Source organism: Musa acuminata, chromosome BXJ3-4 (assembly GCF_036884655.1).
Source record: "Musa acuminata AAA Group cultivar baxijiao chromosome BXJ3-4, Cavendish_Baxijiao_AAA, whole genome shotgun sequence".
Classification (NCBI taxonomy): domain Eukaryota; kingdom Viridiplantae; phylum Streptophyta; class Magnoliopsida; order Zingiberales; family Musaceae; genus Musa; species Musa acuminata.
Window position 1 is genome coordinate 5462479 of NC_088352.1, and position 13515 is coordinate 5475993.

The 13515-nt window shown below is 37.8% G+C and overlaps 1 protein-coding gene across 1 annotated transcript; it reads right to left on the bottom strand.

Moving 5' to 3' along the window:
• Window positions 1–2250: 2250 nt before the first annotated feature.
• Window positions 2251–9420, bottom strand: LOC135637259 (aspartic proteinase 36-like). Its single transcript, XM_065149869.1, has 12 exons — window positions 9036–9420; window positions 8726–8846; window positions 7193–7620; window positions 6935–7091; window positions 5424–5503; window positions 5234–5330; window positions 4984–5056; window positions 4652–4837; window positions 4325–4449; window positions 3622–3723; window positions 3449–3546; window positions 2251–2705 (listed from the first exon to the last, which is right to left on the bottom strand). The coding sequence occupies exons 1-12, from the start codon at window positions 9290–9292 to the stop codon at window positions 2537–2539; spliced, it is 1893 nt and encodes a 630-aa protein (XP_065005941.1). The 5' UTR covers window positions 9293–9420; the 3' UTR covers window positions 2251–2536.
• Between the last annotated feature and the right edge of the window lie 4095 nt (window positions 9421–13515).

Sequence of the window (13515 nt, forward strand, 5' to 3'; positions counted from 1 at the left end):
GGTCGGTTGGATGACCGGTTTAGCGCGGGTCGAGTTGGTGAGCGAACCGAGGTGACCCAATCAGGGCTGTGAGTTGTGGATCGACGTGGAGCGACTTGGGCGTCGGGGAGGGGCGTAGGGTCAGTCGCATGGCATGACTCGGGCATTAGGTTGTTTCGAGATGCGGTACGAGCATCGGATCGGTCGCGAGGTGTGACTCGGGCCTGTGGGTCGAGCAACTATGCTCGTGCTCAGGTTTCGGTGCCGGAGGGTCGTCTATCGAGAGCGATCTGGGGTGACTCGGGTAAGAGCTAGAATCTCGAGTCGAGCAATTATGCTCGGGCTCGAGCTTTGGTGTCGGCGGGTCACCTGTCGAGAGTGATCTGGAGCGACCCGAGCAAGAGCCAGACCTACGGCCCAAGCGACTATGCTCGTGCTTAGGTTTCAATGCCAGCGGGTCGCCTATTGAGAGCGATCTGGAGTGACCTGGGCAGGAGCTGGAATCATGAGTCGAGCGATTATGCTTGGGCTCAGGCTTTAGTGCCGGCGGGTCGCTTATCGAGAGCGATCTGGAGCGACCCGGGCAAGAGCCAAACCTGTGGGCCAAGCGACTATGCTCGTGCTCAGGTTTTGGTGCCGGCAAGTTGCCTGTCGAGAGCGATCTGGGGCGACTTGGGCAGGAGCTGGAATTGCAAACCGAGCAATTATGCTCGGGCTCGGGCTTTGGTGCCGGCGAGTCGCCTGTCGAGAGCAATCCGGAGCACCTGGGCAAGAGCCAGACCTGTAGGCCTAGCGACTATGCTCATGCTTAGGTTTCGGTGCCGGTTGGTTGCCTGTCGAGAGCGATCTTAGGCAACTCAGGCAGGAGCCGAAATCACGAGTCGAGTAATTATGCTCGGGCTCGGGCTTTGGTGCCAGCGGGTCGCCTGTCGAGAGCGATCTGGAGCTACCCGGGCAAGAGCCAAACCTACGGGCTGAGCGACTATGCTCGTGCTCAGGTTTTGGTGTCGGTGGGTCGCTTGTCGAGAGCGATCTGGGGCGACCCGGGCAGGAGCTGGAATCGCGAGCCGAGCAATTTTTCTTGGGCTCGGGCTTTGGTGCCAGCGGGTCGCTTGTCGAGAGCAATCTAGAGCGACCCGGGCAAGAGCTAGACTTGCGGGCCGAGATGTTAGACAACAGATATGCCGTGGCTGGTGAGTCAACACGACTAGGTCCATGGGCCAATGTCGGGAGCTTTCTGCAGGGTGATTCGGATGATGAGGTACCCAAGCTCTCGGGAAGGAGTGCTGGTTGGTATTGGTTGGGATCGAGGCTGATTGGCGACTCCTTGGTATCAGGCGGATCATGCTCCCATGCCGAGTTCCTCACCGTCGATGAGTGGTTGCTTTCCTACAAAAATGGCCTTCGCTGGGTGGTACTTAGCCGTGGCCCCTCCAATGAGCAAGTTAGTAACGAGAGGGATTGCTTTTTTCCTTCTTTTTTTCTTTCTTCTCCCTAGCCGGAGGCAAGCCAAGGGTTTTATACTGTGGCGCGAGGGCTGATGGTGCGTTGATTCGATGTTACCACTATTGACCCCCGAGAGATGGGACGACCCTTCTGACTAGCCACCGTTTCGGGACGCGTAGAGCGATGTCAGACGGCACCGCCCCGAGCTCCCGAGACGGGACGCGTGGCATATCTTCTTGGTACTAGCTCCCGGGACGGGACGTGTCGCGTAGAGCTCCGATTTGGCGTGCGGGCCACCAAAATATACCATATCAGATTGTTCATTCTGAAATCACCTATTTCAATTTTTACTTTTTAATTTTATTTTAAAAATAACCCTTCAATTAATTATTTATTAGATTATTGGAAGGGACATATTTATCGTTTGAAAGGACTTATGATCATCGATTCGGAACCGTTGACCCGATTTGACTCCTGAGGATGATCGGTTCAGTTCCCATTTGAACTGAAGCGTGATCAGATCTGCTGTAAGGAACCATTCCGGCCTGGAACTTAGTCTGGTTGGGCCAGAATGTATCTGACTCAGGTACCCGTAATAGTAGACTAAAGAACATCACCCAGCTGAGTAAGCTTAGAACAAAGATTGTAGACAGAACCTGTTGACCACAAATAAAGCTCATGGTTGTAACTAAGGCCTATCGATTGCAAATTAGGAATTTAAGTCAGTGATATACTAGAAAATGAAAATTTTCTCCCATCATGCATTTAACAGAACAGCTCGAGTAACTTTTGTTGATTGACTATCTACATGACAAACAAGCAAACTACCGTACAAACTTGTGATGACCTGCCATATTAAGAATAATCTATTTCCAAGTTCCTGTTGATTCGTTCCATTCCAAGACAAGACAAAAAAAAAAAGTCTACAAAACGCCTTCACAAGGGCAATTGTTCTACTTTGCTTCCTTTGCAAGCTTGTATTAGATAATAATAGGCAGAGTAGACTAATTCAACCTGTGACATGCTTCAATGGAATTGGCCGAGCTTTTTTTATGACAATATTGATATTATTAGGAATAGGCGAAGAGTTAACTGAGCCGAGTTGTATAATCTACAAAGGTTGAAGTTCTTGTTCAGGAAGAGGTGAATCCACTGGCCTGTATTGCCCAGCCCCTTTGTTCCGTCTCCAAATGTACCACACCGTGAGGAAAGTAAAGCTGAGTAAAATCACCATTGATACTCCCACCAGAAGTGCAACCGTATGCCATTGCCACCAAGTTCTACACATCATAAATTAAATCTCGAATTAGGATAAGAAAATAGGAACTTGAATATTTCGTATAGATGAAAAAGGCTCTGATTTATTAGAAGCAGAGCACGAACACAATAAAGGAACACTGGAAGAAATTGAACAGCTTCATTAAAGTTAATAAAGCATCCGGATACTCCAGAAAGGATAACCCACTATTAAACTAGATAAACAGAAGTTAATGGCATGTCAATTGTGAATTTTTCATAAACTAGATTAGTTTCTCCCAATAAAACTTTTACTCTTCACATGTGGCATTGCTTTATTCTTTTTTTTTTATGTGGGCAAAACAACTCAATATTAGACACAATCTTTCAGCAAACTCACGATAGAATATGCTCAAACATGAAATACCAATGGAAGCTAGTGGCTTTCAACTAAAATCAGCAAGAGAAACAAGTCTAGTATACTTATATGAGGATCTACTTCAATGGAACTCATTTATTTCTTGGATAACATTGTAGGACCTACCCAAGATATTATGTAGGATATCTATCTACTAGCAATAACTAGATATCAAGAAGCATATTACAAGGTTAACTTTGACAATATAATGTCATGCTGCCTAATCATTTCCTGAGAAAAGCAGAAGGAACTTATTATTAATAAGTGAACTAGTTCTTTGCTTGCAATTGCTAGTACAGTGGACCAACATAGGGAAAACAATCTAAAAGACTAGGAGATGAACAAAATGCTGACCGAGAGTATCAGTACCTTCTTGATGGAGGCTCAACATTCCATTCAACCAACTGATAACTTCCAAAATCTTCCGGAAGGTGAACTCGATGCTCAGTTAAACGAGATATTATATCCTGTGAATTAATATTTTTGCTTTAAGTTGAAAGTCCTAATATGTAAACCTTCTAAAATGCCAGAAAGCATATTACCATCACTGTCGTATTAGAAAAGAAATTAGAAGATCCAGCTGGAAAGATTGACCATCTCATCAGGGTGCCATTTCCCTCGCTTGTTATATTTATTAAATGAACCTGTAAACAAGAAAATTCAGCTTTCAACTAATACAGGGATGACAAAAAAACAAGTACTTTAATATCTTGCAACCATCTATCACAAACTAGAGAAAGTCTATCAATAACACATTGAAGATTGTATCAAGAGCAAGGTATGCAATTTCGTACCATACCGGAGTTTCGACGTTTGTTCGGTATGGTACGAAACTGTATACCGAGCGGTATACCGTTTCCTTCTCCCATGCGGGGCGACGTCGCCGAGTTTATATATATATATATATATATATATATATATATATATTTATAAAAGGCGACGTCGTGTCGCCTTTTCCTTCTCCCACGCGGGGCGACATCGCCAAGGCGACACGACGTCGCCTCGTTTATATATATATATATATATATATATATATATTCTTTATATATAAGGCGATGTAGCGTCGCCTCGGCGATGTCGCTGAAAAGGCGACGCGACTTGCATACCTTGATCAAGAGTGGGTCCTGTCTAATCATTCAAATCAGGCACTTCTACCTTGAAACAACTAGAATTTCATGGTCAATTGGGAGACTCATCAAGTGGGGCTTTTTCCAAGATACAAAGAAAGAACAAGCTTAATCTTACCTGATTTTTATCAACTTCTAGCTCGTGTGCGATTAGCTCTGCTAGTTCCTCTGTGTGGGGCAACAGTTTGGCATATGTAATATTCAAAGTCATATCAAAGGTAATGAGCCCAATTTCAAAATGATCTGAAAAAAAGTAAGAATCAAAGCAAACCTATGTTATTTTCTCACAGGAAATAATTCATTTTCTAGCCTACAAGATATGCTTAGACAACATATCCTACTTGCTTGCAACTAATAACAATCTTGAAAGCCTTTTGACTTCAATTCTAAAGCCACTGATTAACTTGAATCTTCACATAATAATAAGCAGAAGACAGACATTTACCAAATAGATCACTAGGAGAAGGAGCTGGTGAGTCATTCATTGTTGCATGTGTGTTTTCTGAAGGTGCAGGTGAAGGGACTCCACCAATATGCAATCTCTCCCATAATACAGAACAGTTGGTCTTCCAAAATCCAATCTTTTCATTCTGACGGTCATAACTTACCAGAGTATTGCGAACAATAATACCTGTCAGAAGAATCAATTAATATATAATTAATGAAAATGAAACATCATTTAACATTTCAGATATAATTATGTTGTAAAAAATGATATGAAGCTCACATAACCAAATTTTACTAAACTATGTGGATTCTGTAAATATGATGTCGTACCCCCCAAAAGTGTTGTCAAGTCTTTTCCATTCTGAAATATTCCCAAGCAATAAGCACCACTAACCTTCGAGTGCTTTATTTTGGAGGGGAAAAAGAGAGAGAGAGAGAAAAATAGAGAACATATAAGTTAATCAAAACAATTGATAGTTGCACATTAAAAAGCAATACAATAACAACTATAGAATAAATTATGGACACAATATTTATCCATTATATTAACGACGTCTAATGAATTTATAGTGATGTGTACCCGGAACAAGTAGTTCTCTGGTGAAAGTGAAAGGTTTTCTCCATTGCCAAATACCATCTCGACCTTTGGGAAGAACTTTGAGAGTTCAGAGACGTCACTGGGAACAGTTCAAGACGGTTTTCAGTGAGCAAACAGTCGGCGAGAGATTTATATGTTTGACAAGCTTCTAGTTATGATATGGCAACAATACCTTCCAGCACCAGAAAAGCAGATATCCTTGTAATTTGGATCCGGTCCAGGAATTTGCTTAAGAGATAGCTTACTCATGATCTGTATGATTCGAAAAAATTCAAGAATCAATCAGGTAAATTGCATAAATATAAGATGATCAAGTGTTCTTCAGGAAACAAGCATCAGCACCAAACAAAAGTGTATTTTGTTACACAAAATAGATAAGTCTGATGCTTAAGCTAAATAGCTCAGGAAAGATGAAGGCCTGTGGATATCTTATGAATGAGATCACAAAATTTCCATAGTTATGGACCTTTGACCAATGTGCAATTTAAAATGCCACAGGCTATTAAGATAGTAAAACATAATGAGATAGGATGAGCCTGAAAAGTGAAGACAGAGACATTGGATAAAGAATGAAATTCGACTTTATAAGGGCCACTATGGAAAGGTGAAAGCAGGAAAAACAGAAGAAATCATGAGCAAGTATATTTATATGCTTGTCATAGGATATGAAGCACTTAAAAGGAACAGGAGGTGAGAAAATGGAGAGTATCAACCATAAAATTTGCAAGTGATAATGCAGCTAATAGCTATTATCTGTGCGAAAAAGTAGATTGGTTGTATTATTATCTCAAGAACTAGGAGACTAGAATCTAGAGTCCATATCTTCAAATATGTATATAGACCAAGGTTCACTGTACCACAATGTATTGTCTGATACAGGAGGTATATGTTGATCCGACAAGGGACCAGCACGGACGGTATATATCGATTTGTTGGTACAACTCACCATACCGTGTCAGTATACCATTACAGTGTTAAGCTGGTCGATACACCGGTACGAACTAGTAAGACGAACTATGATATATAACTTGCAAATGTAATTTTAGTTTTATTGATCTTGAAATATTTTTAACTAACAAGCACGGCTCTAATTTTCATCTGAATGGATGTGTAAAGTACAGAAACATCCAAATTGCATATAAACCAGTTAGTAAGATATTATTGCAGAATGTAGACATATGGCAGCCCAACTAATCTAATATAACCATCTTTACCCAGATATATACTATTAGCACCATGCTTTAAGGTGTCACTCAAAAGTTCAAACTTTTCGGCAAAAAGTTTCTTAAAGTTGAAAACTACAAGTTATCACAAATTACAGTCATAATGGAAAGGAAGAAAAAACAAAATTTGGCACTTGATGCCAAACATGACAATTTTAGTTCTTAACGTTTTGATGGTATACTTATATCTTAACACCCAATATCTAATCAGCAAGAAACCCCAAAACACAGGTGCTAATATCAGCTTTTGTGTTAATTTCAGTAGGAATTTTCAACTATCAAAGTTCCTAGTCCACCTAATTGTGACATTGTAATCTAATCATTATGCTGTATTTTAAAATGATATTGGCTAGAGAGAAAACAATATCATAGTAACAACCTCAAAATATCCAAAATTCATCATTGACACTTGTAAAAATAAAATGAGGTAACATAAAAGAAATTCAGAAAATGATCTTACAGCATCTCTAAATGCTATAAATGCTTCTTCTGGTAGATATGCGTATGTGGTTCCACTATCCAACACTGTGCCATGTCTGCTATCAAATATCTTTGGATCTAACTGCAGCGGCTTACCATCCACGTCTATTTCCTTCAGCTCAATATTGTAGTATGGGCTGTTGCCATCCCGAGACAAGTAAATCTGGGAAATGTATCATATGGATATGCAGAGACACTCTAAAGTTTGATTACTCCAATAAATGAAGATATGCCATACCTGCGAACAGGATCTGATCGGGAAAAAACCATGTCAGGAGGTGGAGTTATCTCACCAAGAACCATAGCACCTCCACCAATATCCATCCCCCCATAGCATAAAGAAAATGAATCATTAATAACACCCTTTTCGACGAGCTGGTCCATTATACTGAGCTGCCCACGGCCAAGCCCAATTATGCCATCAGCATGTTGACTAAACAAATCACCAGTTTCAGAATTTTCACAGCCAAAAACAGCACGCTGAGGTTTAAGCTCACTTTCTTTTCCAAATGATATGAAGTCCTCACCAAGCACACCACTGCTGGAGCTCATTTCAGCATATTGCCTCTCATAAACACACTGCTTTTGCTCTTTATCACAGGTACAATCAACATTGCATTTTACAGGTTCATATGTGCTTGACAAATCAGGTTGAAATCTTGGGTCCTAGACATCAACAGTTCAAATCAAGGTAAGAAGGCATACACAATAGTTTTCTAGGACACTGATCATTCGTTATCAGGATATATGAAGATATAACATAACAAACAAATGCAATCCATCTAAAAAATGTTCACCGCAACAATTCACTGAACTTAGAAAAAGCAATATGTTCCCCTAATATATCTGCAGCACGGAAACAGAATAACAACTATGCTTATCCTACTTTTTTTAAAAAAATCAGTGCAACTCTTTTAAGTGTAAACAAACAAACAAACACCTGAGATGTCTAACCGCTCAGGATCTAAAGAACAGATCTATGCTTAACAAATAAGAACAGATTTGTGAATCATGATTAACCATTATTCCTTCATCTAATCACTTTCTAAGTTTAAGGGAATTGGAGGATTGATCCTTTGTTGCATAATCTTAGGCAATGACAAAGAATTTCCTTGCAAATGTGCATATTATGTTCTCATAGTCCACTCATTTTGATGGGAAATAGCTTGGAGCAGAAAAATGGTAAAGTATAATTAATAGCCAAACCATGCTGCATTCTTAAAATAGTTTATTCATATGGGAATGCCATCATAACTGTCATAACTTGTTTTTAGAATTACTTTCCTAGCTACTAAAATTTTCAACATGACATTTATTGAGAAGTATCCACAGTTGGTAGTTTGAAGAGTGACATGAATGATTTTGTAGTAGTAATAAATCTAGAAGCATTTCTCTCCTGTCTTACATTTTTTTTTAATGAATTTTCTCTTCGTCTAAGCTGCCCACAGTAACTCATATCCATGTTATAAGTCAGGTATAATTAGTCCGTTTTCCAAAAATCCAGTCAGTCACTACTGTTCTTGAATCTATGATAGTTAAGACCTTTACAAACAATACTAAGGATGGCAGGCATGTGGGTTTTGAGAAACCAATAACCTCATAAAGGAACAAACCTATCAAATGTGCGACCTATTTGCTCAATAACCCACAAATGAAATAGAAATCTAGCTGTCTGCATCATAACTCGGCATCGCCAATGTGATTATTTCTGATTGGAAAAAGACATTAAAAAAATGAAATATATCTCGGTGCCATCAAGACAGAAGAAGACCTGATGATTCCCACACTGCTCGCAGGTGGAGCAAGGAACGTATGTGACAGTGCTCCCAGAGTCCACGATCAATGCAAATTCCTGAGGCGGTGTCCCGATAAAGAGTCTCGTAGTGTAATACCTAATATAACGAACGAACAAATAGATCTATCAGCAAAAGAAAGCTAATTTAAAGTGTGGAACGCAATCATCCCCAAAGAGATCCTAGACGCAAAATTCCATCAGCATAAGCAAAAGGAATCGAAAGAAATAAAGAATCTAAATCAATAGATCAACGGACGGAGCAAGAGAAAGAGGGAGCGGCACGCACCCATTGGTGAGGAGATCGTCGTAGAGCCTCATGCGGGCGTTGGCCGTGAGCTGCCGGCCGAGAAATCGTCTCGCCACGGCGGATCGGCGGGTGGAGTTCGCGCGGGAAAGCACGAGCGGCAGCACCAAGTGCGAACGGCCTCCGGGAATGAAGAGGGCCTGGAGGGAGGGTTCCGGCGTTCCAGCGGCGCCCACGACGAGGAAGAGGAGGAAGAGGAAGCAGGAGGCTGCGGCACCTCGATCTCTCGAGCGTGCCATAGAGATAAGGGATGGGACTCCGCTCGAGGCGGCCGGGGGGAGGCGGAGAATGGCGGAGAGAGGAGAGGAGAGGAGAGGAGGGGAGAAGGAAACGATCGTCTTGGAGAAGACTTCGCGAACGAGTCATTTGGGGGGTTAAATTTGGCGTTGTGTGCCTTCGAAGGGAGTCGGTCCGTTGACAACCATCGCATAAGTTTTACCCGGGTGGGGTCCAATGACACCAACCCACGTGGAAGGCAGTCTCACTGTGGACGGCCACGATGGGGTTGACCGAAGCAAGCTGCGGACGAGATCGGAAGAAACGCTATGTCCGAATCTCGGCGTATCTAGGCTATCAGATCCGCCTTTGGATCCCGCATCCGACGGTGGAGAAATATTATCCCGTAATTTTAATTTTCTTGAATTTTACTTGTAGTGGTTGAAGGAAAGGCTAATGCGCCTAACGTGATGGCAACCTGTCTTTATCCGATCAAAGAGGCCAATACTATATCGTTAAGCGTTGTAATTGGTGCATATAATTTTGATCTTTGATGTCTGATGTTTTTTTCTTCCTTAATATAAATAAAATATCATAAATAATATATTTTATTTATTTAAATTATTAACTTTGGTTAAAAATAATTAAAATTTAATTTTGTAATCACATAAATAAGTTAACAATTTTATCAATCAATTAAATTATTAATTAATTTATTTCTTAATAGTGATGTAATTTTAAAAAAAAATTAATAATTTAAAATTTATTTTTATATGTGGATCATAAGAAATAAATATTATATTTTTTATGTGTGAAAGTAAAATAAAAATTAAAACTAAATTATTATTTATTAGGAGACTTCATCGTATCCGATGGGGCTCTCGCCCCCTCATTTTCACTAAGGTAGTTGGAGGACTAAGGAGAGAGATTTGTTCATAAGAGAATCTTCCTAGCATCCCTTTTTTTTAATCAATTTTTATTTATATTTTAAATTTTTTGATATTAGAATTATTATAACTTGTATGATGCATATTAATATTTTAAATTTACAAATTTATGATTTAATAAATAATTATCATTTAATTATGATGCTAAATGATTTCATTAATTTAATAATAGTTTTGATTTATTTAATTAGTCATATTTATATTTCAATAAATTATATATGAAATTTTATGATGTAATTATTTTTAAATTTTGAATCATGAACCTAAATTAGTTAATTTATGAAAAAAAAAATTAGATTTGAGGTTAATTATTATTTTATAATATTTTTAAAGTATATTTTAAATTAATAAATTTTAATTTAATAAAAGAGGTTAAATTATGGTTTGACTTAAGTTGATTCACTAGACCGGCCAATATGCCCTGACCCAGTATATGTTGTTAGGTATAGTTTAACCCATGTAGTTATATATAACCTAGCTCATGTAATTAGTACTGGTCCAGCCCATATGATTAGGCATGACCCAACTTATATGGCTAGGGATGATCCAACTCATGTGGTTATGAATGATTCAACATATGTGACGATGTATTACTCAATTTATGTGGCTAAATATAGTCTAACCTATATGATTAGGTATGACCTAACTTATGTGGCCAGATACAACATAGCTCATGTTGCTATATGTGAACTAACCTATGTAACCACGTATAGCATAACTCATATGGCCAAGTACGACTAGACTCATATGGATAGGGCATGCCCAACTCATATTGCTAGACACGATTCAATCGACGAGTTAAACGATACCTAATTTAATGATAAAGCTCAGCCCAACTCATGAATGAGACTCGGCCTATCCCGCATAGTTAGACTCGCCCAATATACAACTAATGTTAGATACATCGTCGCCCCTCTATCTAACTCGTTGTCAACCTAATCTATTACCTGAGATAAGCATATGTAATGCACATGATCCGTCCAAGTTTCAAATGAATCAGTTTGGTCTTGGTATTATGCGACAATCGAATTTTCTATTTATTTATTGATTTGAGCTTGTTAGTTGAATAAATCAGATAGGTTTAATTGGTTCCAAACTAACCTGACAAGCTTAAGCCTACTTGACCTAATTGAATTCAATCAAGTCTAAATTAGATCAATCTATGATGATTCCAGATTGGTTCCATAATAATTTGAGATTAGCTTCGTTAGATTGAATTGAGTTTGGTTAAGTCAATTCAGTTATTCTAATTAGGGTTCAGGTTGATTAAGGACTCTTGAGAGATTATTCTAATTAGCTTCAAGTTAATTAAGGACTATTAAGAGATTAATGTCTTATATCTTTATGATTTGATGAACTTAAAAAATTTATTTTAATTATTATTTAGAAATAATTAGTAATTTTCTCTTTTTTTAGTTAAATTAATGATATTAATATGATTATTATCATATAGTATATGTGAGTACATTGACATATTAAAAATATAACCAATGAAAGGAATTATGGGTCTATCACATAGTGAGGCCACGAATGAACATAGTATATAAGTCATATATTAGGCATATCTCTTATAATATTTTATCATACTACTTTTTAAAAAATATAAATGAATTATCTTTATTAACTATGTATCTTTATCGAGAGCAAATAAAATGATTTACTTTTAGAATTAGTAGGCTGTTAGATGGTTCATCTATTGGTAATCGGAATAAACACATCTCTACTTAGCTAAGCTAGATGAGGTATACTATTTTATTCACTGTTAGGAGTGTAATATAAGTTCTTTTTATTGAACGAAATTCATTATGTAGAATATATCTATTCATCGATTGTTATGATAGTATATGATATATATATATTTTTTATTATATATGTATTCATTTTATTATTACATATGAGTGATTCATGATTTTGCTTTGATTATTCTTGTCCTTTTGATACATGAGTTTCATAATGAATTAATATATTATTATATTAAATTAAATTATATATATATATATATATATTATGAGTATTAAAATTTAATTTTATGATTTTTCAAAGAATCTTATGAATGTGTGATTGTTGATATATGTTTATTTTATATTTATTTTTAGAGTAATAAACTACCTTATAATATATATATATATATATATATATATATAAAAGATTTAGAACGGAGAAAGCCTTTTCGTCACTTATGACCCGATATATATATTTTAATTAAAAATATTTAATATTATATAGACTGAAATTTGAATTAAAGATTAAAAAAACCTTATGAACTATGAAATAACAATTTATTTATTTTTATAAGTATGGAGTGTGATATTTGATGATAGGTTTTTAAGAGGTTTCATACGATCTGCCCATCGACACAAAAATCTCGTCTCTGAGTCGGATCAATAATAATTATAATTATTATGTACATAAAAATTGACCGTATCAAACTTGTTATCCTCTCTATACGAAGAGGAATACTGAACCGAAAACTAATAGAGGAGTTACAGAAATGACATATGTTTTACGTCTACTGCATCAACGCACAGTTCATCAAAATCATGCAAATTAACAGATGACTATTATCTGTTGTCCCACTTCAGCAATCATAGCAACATCAGAGAAACAACGACAGAGTAAAAGGCTTGTCATCTCTGCGCTACTCACGCAAAGAGTGTCATGCGAAGAGCACAGAGATTTCACACATAAAATAACGTAAACTCAGTATGTCAACTTCCTAAAAGTAATCCGCTAGACAAGAAAAAAAAGATGGACAGAGAGTCCACCAGCCTCTATTGCTTCCTCGTAGACATGCAAGACTGGTGTTGGGTCTATTTGTTTGGCATGATTACCCCATCAGAGGTTGGTGGCCATTAGGTAAAAGATATCATCGCATGGCTGATGATGCCATTGGATTGGCGTTGGAGAATGAGGTGTGTTCCTCTGAGGGAGAGTTCCCGGTGGTTATCGGCAGCCCTACTCAAAACGGATGACCCAATGAACACCTCTTCTCGTCAGAAATGTCAGCTCGAGGTGACAATCCAACATGCGTTCTCGAATGGTTATTATTGTAATTTAACGGACAAGCCGCTTCAATCGAGAATTGACAACAGAACCCTTAGCCTATCTTCTTCATTAATTGCATTATTTTCTATTCATATCGATAATGATAGCTTTAAACATATGTTATGATTTTTTTCCTAATGATAATGATAATTTTTTTATTTCTATTTATATTGATAATGATTTTTTTTCTTCTAAATGATCCCGACTTAAGCAGTCGTATTAGGTACATCCTCGATATAATTTTTGCATCATAA

Excerpts from the sequence above, each read along its gene's own strand:
- LOC135637259 (XM_065149869.1), bottom strand. The coding sequence starts at position 9,292 with ATGGCACGCTCGAGAGATCGAGGTGCCGCAGCCTCCTGCTTCCTCTTC. Across the intron at positions 4,838-4,983 it reads CTTGACAACACTTTTGGGGG|GTATTATTGTTCGCAATACT; the intron begins GTACGACATCAT and ends TTCTTCTGACAG. Across the intron at positions 3,724-4,324 it reads TAGAAGTTGATAAAAATCAG|GTTCATTTAATAAATATAAC; the intron begins GTAAGATTAAGC and ends TCTTGTTTACAG.